An 11,198-nucleotide genomic window follows, 5' to 3' on the forward strand; every position below is an offset into this window, starting at 1 on the left:
TTGGTGTCGAGCTCTTGCAGCATAGAGAATTAAGTGGCTTATTTGAGGTGTTTTCTACTGAGACATCATGCCACCAGCGGGGAGAGCTTGCATTCCCAGATCCTTTACTGAAAGATCTACCTGTCACATAGCAGTGTCTTGTTTCATGTAGTGGAGAAAGCACGTCCTTCTTACCAGCGTGATTTAAACGGCATGTAAAAGCTCTTCAACTATTGAACACTCTTCCTAGGTCATTGAAAGTTCTGAAGGACTCTATTTCTCACATGCAAGTTGCAGTGGTGTTTGCCTATTCTTTTCTTCCATGTCTTGTACCAGCATTTCAGCAACAGCTCCGTCTTTCCTCTTTAACCATAACACTGTTCACTCCAGTGTCCACCCACTACAAGTCACTAACAAGATGTACTTGCAAGTAACAAGTACATCTCAAGTCTTGACACTCAAGTCCTGAGACAAGTTGCAAGAGAATACATACAATCCAAAATGAAGATGGACAATTACCAAGTCCTACATTTACAGTCCTCATCAAGCCACCACATTTAATGTCATTTCATTATTTGACAACAGCAAAGTATTTGATTTAGTTTATGAAACTGACAAAATCTTTCAATCCTCTTCAGTCTCGGCCTTGATGGTATGCATGTTTTGTTACATTTGTTTAGACATCATGTCACCACTGGGCACCAAATACTCTCCCAGGTGCATTATGAAATGATCGATCCAAAATGTGCTAGTGTTTTGATTCATGTATGTAGAAACATTTTGAGTGACTCTGGGCAGAAGATTCAACGCTATCCTTCCTGAAAAGGCTTCCAAGTCAATGGTTTGTTTCCAGTGCGCTAAAAGGAGGACCGCTCCCCATTGGGGAATCTCAACCCAATCATCTGCATGATAGGCAAAGAAACAAAACACTATATTTCCAAGGACATCCACATATGCTCCCAAAGATACTGGCTGAGATGTACTTATCCCACAAGTTTTGAAGTATTCTGGATCAGTGTGCCTGCAACAAAATGGTTTTTAAACATAATCTGGTGATGTTGACCCAGTCTTGATTCTCTTCTTTTAACAATGTCAGTGTGCTGACTTATGATTTGTATTTCTTTTCAAATTCTTGTCAAAATGCAAAATATTCAAAGCATTTTGGCTATCCCTTTGTGCTAAACACATGATTGGTCTGCATAATGAGTTATGTCATAGGCAGCATTTTTATCAAATTTGGCTTTGACTCTGTTTGCAGTATGTTTTATTATTCTATTGCAATTTAATGTACTGAGCTGCACTGTCTTGTCAACATTCAACTTAGGTCAAGCGATGTCCTGCACTACTATATTTCCAACCTGCGAGTTTCAACTTTGTTGACTTTCTTTTCTGCTCACATGTACTAATAACATTCCCAGGAAAGCTTTATATAACACCTTATATAACACCTTCTAGGTGTCATTTTTTAATGAACAAAAACAGTGTTCATGCATACCTGCTTAGTCACCTTGAGCCCTCATGTGTTTCCACATAAGAGACCTTGGGTTAGGTTAATGTTAGGTTTTGAGAATTTACTGTCCTTCAGATGACATGGTTGAGTAGGAAAGTCAAAGGTCATGCATGGGCCTGCGCTTGTTAAGCATTGCCACTGGTCTTTTGGTTTCTCATTGTAGACTCACCCTGAATCAGTTTTGTTTTAGCATGTCTCATCAGAATGTCAAATGTTAGAGACTGGGTGACTCATCATATGATTTCAGTGTGGCATTCAGGTTTGCAGAAGGAGTAGGTGTGCTACCGTGTTTGGTGGGACACCACCCACGCCTGTCTGGGCACTTTCCGCTCACATGTCCGAATATGTCCAATCAAGGTGAGGTTTCAGGGCCAGGGGTGGGAGGCAGGTAGGGCTAGGGGTGGGAGATGGTTAGGGTTAGGGCTAAGGTGTGAGGTGGTTAGGGTCAGGGCCAAGGTATTAAGTGGTTATGTGTAGGGCTAAGTTATGAAGTGATTAAGTGTAGGGCTAAGGTGGCAGGTGAGTTAGGGTTAGAGCTAGGAGTGGGAGATTATGTGCTAAGGTGGGGTCCTACCCTGGTAGAAACCAGAGGCAGAATCCAGAGGTCAGGAGACCAAGGCCAGCCGCAAAGTTTATGCCCCAAGTTTACCATCTGTTAAAACCACAAGGTATCCTGGCAGCTTATCCCCTAGGGGGGCCTGCCCCAGCATAGCTGGAGTCAGGTCATAGAAGCCCCAGAAGGCCCAAAAAAGCCTCCCATTGCCTCCAGAGCCTGTGCCCCAACCACCTGTTGCCAAGTGCTTGACACCAAGGTCTGGAGAGGCAGGTCCCATGCAGTATATCACCTATCCTGTGGCCTTGAGTTGAGGTCCAAGCCAGCAGATAGCTTTTCTACAATTCAAGTGGACCTTTTTCAGAATGATACCTAGCTTCTACTGCTTTGGACCCCATGGGGGTGTACACCAATAGGGGACTGCTTCACAATCTGCCACAAGGTCTGAGAACAGGCAGGCTTATACCAACAGTGCTCCCCTACCTATCTCTTTATTAGCGATGGGGGCGCTTGACCTATTCTATCCATATATTTTCTTTTCACGGTGACCTCCCTTTCTATTTTCTGTGGGAATGAGTATTGTAGGGGAGACTGATAGCTTTCTAATGCAACAAATGCTCATTACTAGGTGCTACCATTCCTGAGATATTACTTTTCAAAGTCTAATATAAAAGATTTGGTAAATTACATAGGCATAAAATGCAAATTCAATAATTCAATAAATGTTTAACCAATAAAACTTCCTAAAATGCACTTAGGTCTCTAAAATTTAATTTAGTAGGATTACTAGTTTTTTTTTTGTTGGTATTAGGGATAGGTTTTGAAAATATACAATGACTTGCTGTCCATCAGAAAGCATGGTTGCATAGGAAGGTCAAGGAAAGCAAGGTAGTGGTAGCTCAGTGGTTAAGGTTCTCTACTGTTAATTGAATGGTTGCTAGTTCAAGACCCACTGCTGACCAGTTGCTTATTTTGAGCCGCTGAGCAAAGCCCTTAATCAAATACATTGTAAGTTGCTTTAGATAAAAGCATCAGCTAAATTGTGTAAGTGTAAAAGGTCATGCATAGTTTGCCTGTGTGGGCACTTTCTATTAACCTGTCCATACTCTCATTTGACAAAGTAGAAAGTGTGTGTTCTCTAGGGGTAAGGGATGTGTAGGATATTTGTTACGATTAGAGAGCAGACTTCCCTTCCTCAGAAAGTTGCAACCATAGTTTTTGCTGGCCACCTTTTTGAACCTACTTTAAATCTTCCAGTGGCCTGAATCTGCATAAGCTGGTATGATTGTAACAAAATCCAATAACCTATTGTGTTCTTGAGTGCTGAGGCTTGAAACCCAAGATGGCTGTCAAGAATGCAGCTGATGATCTCATATCTTTTCAAAGTTTCTACTTTGAAGAAGGTTAGAAAAAATATTTGCGTTAGCAAATTGAATTAGCAAGTTGAATAAAATGTTCTGATGTCACTTCTGCTTCCAACAGATCTCAGAACTGTCTAAGGTTACATTACAAATGAAGGACCCTGAATATCTAGATCAGATTCTGGAGTCCATTAAGGACTCTGGAACCAACACTTTACAGGTAAAGTACACAATGAATATGGCATCAATAACAATAAGCTATGCAGACAACTCCAGGAGAGGGCAGTGAACCATTATATATTAACACTGGTAACATACTGTATGTAAGAACAGCATTCTATGAGTGAGTGTGTCTGTTTAACAGGACGTAAATGCCCATATCATGATGCCTAGTCACTTTTAAAGATGTAGGTTCTTTTACCCTGTTCTTTTACCCTGTTCTTTTACCCTGTTCTCAGATTTTGATACAACACTTTCTAGATCTGCCATTTGCCATTTTATGGCCATATGCCATAAATGTAAATACTAAGTACTACACCCTGCTGTGTGTTTGTGATGAGGTGGACTAAAGCCCACACCCTGCTGTATGTTCGTGAGGAGGTGGACTAAAGCCCACACCCTGCTGTGTGTTTGTGGTGCAGGTGGACAGAACAGTTACACTGATTGTCATGCTCCCGTCTTTGAGTGTTCCCTGTTTCCCTAGTTATCTGCCTGACTTCCATGTTTTCCTGTTCTCGTTTGTTTTCCATGGTTCATAGTTTGGTTTCCTTCATTGTTCCCTACTATTCCTAGTCTGCGTGTAAACACTTGAGTCTCAGGGTGTCTCAGGGTGATGATTTTAATGGGTTCTCCCCTTATTTTTCTTCATTTTTGTATTTCTAAAAAATGCTCAGTTAATTAAGGTTATTATTCTGCTGAGTCCCACTACAGGGCTGGAGGTGTTGGAGCACTGAAAACACTCACCCTAGTGTAAACACTCCCCCCCCCCAGGGAAAACACTCACTCCCAGGGTAATAACTCACCCCCAGGGAAAACACTCACCCCCCAGGGAAAACACTCACTCCCAGGGTAATAACTCACCCCCAGGGAAAACACTCCCTCTCAGTGAAAACACTCACCCCGAGGGAAAACACTCCCAGGGTAATAACTCACCCCCCAGGGAAAACACTCACTCCCAGGGTAAACACTCACCCCACCTCGGGAAAACAATCACCCCCCAGGGTAGACATACATCATGACTCTTCTTTTCCACTGATATCAATCCACTGATATCAGAAACCAGAACCACATCTCTTGTGGATCTCTAAACTTTTCAGTGCCTCCTTTTGAGGAATAAAGTGGTATTATATTCTCTGCTGTCTGCTAAGTCTATGTTTATTAGGGGACTGTTAATGAGGTCCTGCAGGGCTGTAGTTTGTGGCATCACACAGACAGGATGCTGTTTCAGTCTCATGAGCTCTGGGGGACGTCCTCTGGCAGGTCCCGTGGGGCAGCATACTGCAACACGTTGGGCAGTGCAGGCACCAAGCAGCAGCTCAGCGCGCTCCGCAAGATGCCCATGTCATGGGCATCGTGCCTGTGGCAGGGAGACGACAGCACATGGGTTCATAACGCTGCTTGCTTCACTTTCAGACATGTGGAGAACCCAAACTCACCAGTGTTCTGTTTTCCTGTCATAGTACTCCACGTTACAGGTAGTGGTGAAGCCATTGAATCCACCGACCACAAAGAGGAGGTCGTCAACCACCTGTACAGAGTGGGGCAGACAGAACGCAGCCTAAACACCTGTAGCCTAGAAAACTGTATCTTAAATACCTTTAACTTCAATAACTCTTAAATACTTGTAGCTTGAATACTTTAGTATAATGCCAGTATCTTACATACCTAGAGATAAAGGGGACACCTTTTATGTGACAAAATATTGCCCCAATCATCATCTCTTTTGTGTGTGTGTGTGTGCGCGTGTGTGTGAGTGTGTGTGTGTCTGTATATGTGTGATAGTGAGAGAGCATGTTGCCACCTCAATGCCAAAGTTGCTGCGTGGGTTTAACATTCTGGGGATGACTCTCCAGGTGTTGCTCTGGGGGTTATAAGCCTCTACACTTTGCAAGCGATTGGCACCATCAAAGCCACCCACCTACAAAAGCAGAAAAGAGGAGAGAGATTAATATGGTTGTGTTACTTTGGGGGTGAAGTTACATTAATTACAGGTTTTTTTTATATCTTGGAGCTGCAGATCCTCTTATGGTTGGAAAATTCTTGTCTTGGCAACAGCAGACATTTTGACAAATACTCCATCAGTAAAAACTGTAGTGTGTGTGGTTGAGGTCCATGTTACTGTGTATTATACACACATACACTAGGCATGAGTGTGTGTGTGTATATGTGTATATGCGTGTCCCGTTGAGGTCCGTGTTACTGTGTTATACACACATCATGCACTAGGCGTGAGTGTGTGTATATATGTGTGTGTCTCTGTGTCTCTGTATGTGTGTGTATGTGTGTGTGTGTGTGTGTGTGTGCATGTGTGTGTGTGTGCGTGCGTGTGTGTGTGTGTGTCTGTGTGTCTGTGTGTGTGTGTGTGTGTGTGTGCGTGGTCCATACAGCATAGATCTCCTCTCCATATGCGATGACTCCCACTCCACTACGTCTGCTCCTCATGGGAGTGATGAGACTCCATTGGTTTGTCTCAGAGTTGTAGACCTCCGCCGTGAACAAACACTCATTTCCATTAAACCCCCCACAGATATACACCTGCCAGTCACACACACAGAGTGCATGCACACCCAATACACATGTACAAGTCTGACAGACCCTATGAACCATCACTATAATAAAATATGGACTTTATAGGAATGTTTCAGTGAAAAATCAGATATACGCAAAATCAGATATATGCACTTACCAACCCATACATGAGGGGTGTCCACCATCTGCAATTTGCACTGACGTCATGAGGCTAATCTATCTAGCAAGTATTGGAAGCCATTTCACCCTAAGTCTTTTCATTAAAATATATGCCTAAATCTTCATTGACATTTTTATACAATGTTGTTATGCTACATAATCTCAGTTGTAAATAAAACATTTAGTTAAAAAGATAAAATAATCCATAGAATGTAAGCATGGAACTATATTATCATCTGCCTTCCAGCTTTCTGGTACAAGTTTGCCTTTTGTACACACTTTGCCTAGTTTGTACACACCTTGCCATGCAGTGTGGTTGCACTAGCATCGCTGCGCTGCTCGTGCATGGGTGCGATCCTCGTCCACTGGTTGGTTGCCGGTTCATAGCGTTCTACTGTGTTGGGCCGGACATGGCCGTCAAAGCCGCCCATAGCATAGATACAGCCATTTAGCACAGCTACGCTAACGTAGCACCGCCGAGAATGCATGGGTGCAACCTAGAACACAAACCGCCATCAACCATGCAGACACAGCAAACTGAAACACACACACACACACCATCAACAATGCATACACAGCAAACTGAAACACACACACACCATAAACGATGCATTTATAGCAAACCCAAAACACACACAGTTTTCACACACTGTTACTGACCTCATGCCAGGTCCTGGCCACAGGGTTAAATTTTCGTACGCTGTTGTAGTAGTCAATGCTGTCAAATCCTCCCACACAGTATACAAATCCACTTAGATATGCTGCAGCGTGATAGGCTCGTGGACTCTCTTCCTCCTGTGTCACGTTCACCCAGCAATCTGCTCTTGCATCATATGCCTCAATGCCATTGGTGGGACTATCAGCACTCCAGCCACCTATGGCCAATAGGATTGTGTAGGGCAGACGGGGGCAGGCGAGAGGGTTTCTGAAGTTAGAGTTAGATGGTCCATTCGTGTTCAGGTCGTTCATGATCCTCAACGCATTGATGATGATGGGCTTACAGTCCTCAGTGTCTTTCACTACAGCATTGTCCTTTACGTTGTTCATGATGTAGTCAGGTGTTATCAATGCCATCCTGACCTGGGTTAAAAAAAAAAAAAAATAATTGCCTAGAATACTCCCACAGCACAGAGGGGTTTGGAAAACTGATTAGGCACTTTAAGATCCTTGAGTGTGCTTACTGGAGGTGGAGATGAAATGTTATGTGAATGTTAGGTGATCTCAAGTAAATATTATATGATGTTAGATGAATGTCAGGTGTTATTGAGTGATATATGGTGATATTAAGTGATTACTGTTAGGTGATGTTACCTGTTTTTTCTGAGGTTCTGAGGTTCATCAAAGTAAGACTATGACAAGGAGATCACTATACCAGCAATGCCTTTTTCTGACCTTTGGCAGCAAGATGGTGATGTGTTCCATCCTTTCCTGAGGTGCATGCATGATCCAGCGTAGGATGGCCTCGAACACTACACCCTCATGCTTGACATTAAGGTCATCCTTTTCAATGATCTCAACCAGCTGGGTCAGTGAGAGCTCCAGAAACTCTTCTGACACATGCGCTATTTGTTCAAAATGGTGAAGGATGTACAAGTAGGCTTTCTGTTGCAGGTCCAAACATGAGTAGAAGTCAGCCAGCTTCCAGATGCCTACAGAGTTCTCCGGATTCAGCTGAGCTTCCAGGAACTGGCAGCAGGCATGCACCACATCCAGGAAGAAGAACTGGTCTGCAGCTGCTAGCAGCTCCTGCACGTTGTCTCCATTTACAGGCACTGAGTGTATGTAGGTGTAATCGACAAGCAGCCGCATCATGTCCCGGGAAACGCCAGGGATGTTGTAGATGTACTTCTCCCGAGGACTCCAGCCATGGGTGAACAATGTCCTGTGGAGGAAGGATACAGGTCACTCTGAAGTGTTCAAGTTTCTAATTTGATGCCTTTGGGATTTTTGAAAAATATTTGAATCTTTGTATTTGTGTTTCTTATGTTCTGGATCATGAAGTGAGCACCAGAGGAATATAGCTTCACTTGGGCTCATTGTGTTCACAAAGAAAATGTGACACTGAAAAATAAACTATAAATAAAATAAACACATAAAAAGCTTAAAAAGTGATTCAGCATCCGCACGGGGAACCTCACAGTCTGGTTGGGGAACAGCACCAAGCAGGACAGACAAGCACTCCAGAGGGTGGTGCGCTCAGCAGAGCACATCACTCATATGGAACTTCCTGACCTGCAGACCATATATTACAAGCAGTGCCAGACCAAGGCCAGGAGGATTGTGAAGGACCCCACCCATCCCAACAATAGGCTCTTCTCTCTACTGAGGTCAGGGAAGCGCTTTCACTCCCTAAAGACCGACACAGAGAGACTGAAGAAGAGCTTCTTCCCGCAGGCCATTCGGTCCCTGAATCAGGGCAACTGATGATCTGTGGGGACTCTGTGTACTCTGGGTATGATGTCTACAATAACATCATAACAAACTGTAGAAACTGTAAAACTATAAAATTGTATTTTGATTGTATATATGCATATCCATACACTCCCTTTGCATTCATTATTTATCTGGATGTATTTATTCATTAATCCGCATCCATTTCCCTGATCTGTATATTTTATGTATTTCTCCTCGGCTACAGCAGAGCAGTCACCAAAGGCATTTCACTGCCAGTTATGCTGTGTATGACTATGTATGTGACAAATAAACTTTGAACTTTGAACTATACTTTAGACATCCACTCTGTTTGGGGTTAAGTACTGTACTATTCTATATACTTTATACATCCACATTGGTGGGGATAAGTACTGAACTATTCTATATACTTTACTCAAAAGGAAGCTACTCACCAAGACTAAGTAGGCTTTGTGATAGTGTGTTAAGAATGACTGACAACCTAGATAACTCCCTCAAAATAGGTGAGCAATCTAATCTTTTAACCTTTTACAAAAACAGCCACCAAATATTCCACTATACAACCAAAGCTGTCTTCGTGGTGTACTGCATCCTGCCTGCAACTGTGGTGGAAAATCATTCCCAAGTGCGCAGAACCTTCATATGTTCAGATGACCTCTGGATGCTATACTGCATACTACTACTATGGGGACCAGTATACAGTATACAATATATACTGTGTGCAGCATACAGTACACAGTATGTAGTAGGCTATTTCAAACAGAGCCTTAGTCTTCTATTAACATGGGAAAATCAGAGAATACACTAATGAAATGAGGCATACATGCTGACTTATGTAAATAAAGCAATGCTATAAAAACAAACAAGAAAATCCCTGTTTCCACTGTTAGAAGTTTAAAACAACTGGAGTTTGACGGTGAACAAAATGAGTTTTAGTACCAAACACAAAAGGTGGTTTTCACATAAAAAGAGGGATGGCCATGTAAAAAAACCCTCTCATCCCCACTGTGAAGTTCAGTGGTGGAGTTTTGCTGTAGGGCTGTTTGGTGGTGGAGTTTTGCTATAGGGATGCTTGGGGGTAGAGTTTTGCTGTAGGGATGTTTGGTGGTGGAATTTTGCTGAAGGGTTGTTTGGTGGTGGAGTTTTGCTGTTTTTCCTCTAAAACAACCATGGCACCAGGGATTCATTTGAATACTAAATTTTAAATGAAAATCTGGTTATGTCTCCCAGAAAGCTAAAATTGAGTTGAGATTGGGTCTTCCAGCAGAAACAAATCCCAAGTTTAACACAATATTCACAAGTGAGTCCATAATCAAAGAATCAAGTTGTCATCATGTCCATGAAAGTGTCCTGCCCTAAATCCTATTTAGCTGAGCTGACCCAGGACTTCCATGATCTGAAGAGATTCTGTACAGAGGAATGGGCTCAGTCCTGTTCTCTGTGACCTCATCCAAGATTCTTGGAGAATCTTTTCTAAGATCATTATGGTGATTCAGTTCATGAACCAGTTCAAATACTAATCGTGAAATCAGACATTAAACTGCAAATGTATCCAGTGAATCTCATTGATATAACATGATTATTAATGAAGGTAATACACCTTCTTGTTCAGTTATGTGAAGACTTTATTATGGATAAAGCATCTAATATCCAGTACATTTTAATAAACTAATAACAAAACTTATCTTTTTTCACCAAGAATTAACCTCATGTCCACCTCTGCCATAGGCCTGAACACTCTCACCTGAAATAGTCACTACTGCCACACAGGATGATCTTGTGAGCACAGATCTCAACATCAGAGAACTTGAGGACCACATCACAAAGCTTTCCATCGATACGAAATTCATTGTAGACGGTGCAGGCCATAGCACTTATTTTGCATTCCATATGACATCTTCCGCGAGATGACGCTACCTGGTCATTCATTATCTCCAGTTTGGGACACCGCATAAGAGTGTGAGGTGGATAATTCACCTAGGAGCTCCTTCAACACTGCTGGATTTTGAAATAGAATCCTAATAGATTAGTGAACTCACAAAGGCCCACAAAACTCAGAATGTTTGTCAAGAGAGTTCCAGAATGAACCACTATTACATCATAGAAACAATGTTGATGAGATGAGCTTTATAAATGATATACTGAGATGAGCTTTATAATTTAAGTGTTGTAGTGATGAGCTTTATAAATGTGCTGATGAGATGAGCTTTATAAATAATGTGTTGATGAGATGAGCTTTATAAATGATCTGCTAATCAAATGAGCTTTATAAATGATCTGTTGTGATTAGCTTTATAAACGATGTTTTGCTGAGATGTGCTTTATAAATGAATTGTGGATGACCTGAGCTTTATAAATGATGTGTTGATGAGATAAACTTTATAAATGATCTATTGAGAGGAGCTTTATAAATGATGTGTTGATAAGTTGAGCTTTATAAATGATGTGTTGATGAGACGAGGTTTATAAATGATGT

The 11,198-nt window shown here is 42.1% G+C and overlaps 1 protein-coding gene across 1 annotated transcript; it reads right to left on the reverse strand.

Moving 5' to 3' along the window:
• Positions 1-4,761: 4,761 nt before the first annotated feature.
• LOC145653914 (kelch-like protein 10) lies at positions 4,762-10,630 on the reverse strand. The gene is made up of 8 exons (XM_081708575.1): positions 10,467-10,630; positions 7,703-8,192; positions 6,971-7,390; positions 6,610-6,807; positions 6,008-6,157; positions 5,424-5,540; positions 5,059-5,150; positions 4,762-4,979 (listed from the first exon to the last, which is right to left on the reverse strand). The coding sequence occupies exons 1-8, from the start codon at positions 10,610-10,612 to the stop codon at positions 4,853-4,855; spliced, it is 1,740 nt and encodes a 579-aa protein (XP_081564701.1). The 5' UTR covers positions 10,613-10,630; the 3' UTR covers positions 4,762-4,852.
• Between the last annotated feature and the right edge of the window lie 568 nt (positions 10,631-11,198).

Source organism: Electrophorus electricus, chromosome 26 (genome assembly GCF_041902795.1).
Source record: "Electrophorus electricus isolate QZ-2024a chromosome 26, ASM4190279v1, whole genome shotgun sequence".
In the NCBI taxonomy this organism is placed as follows: domain Eukaryota; kingdom Metazoa; phylum Chordata; class Actinopteri; order Gymnotiformes; family Gymnotidae; genus Electrophorus; species Electrophorus electricus.

What these genes read in the sequence shown, in the direction of transcription:
- LOC145653914 (XM_081708575.1), bottom strand. Translation starts at nt 10,612, where the DNA reads ATGGAATGCAAAATAAGTGCTATGGCCTGCACCGTCTACAATGAATTT. An exon ending in GGCAGTAGTGACTATTTCAG is followed by an intron (nt 8,193 to 10,466) that starts GTGAGAGTGTTC and finishes CTTCCTCCACAG; the next exon opens with GACATTGTTCACCCATGGCT. An exon ending in CAACCACACTGCATGGCAAG is followed by an intron (nt 6,158 to 6,609) that starts GTGTGTACAAAC and finishes TGTGACTGGCAG; the next exon opens with GTGTATATCTGTGGGGGGTT.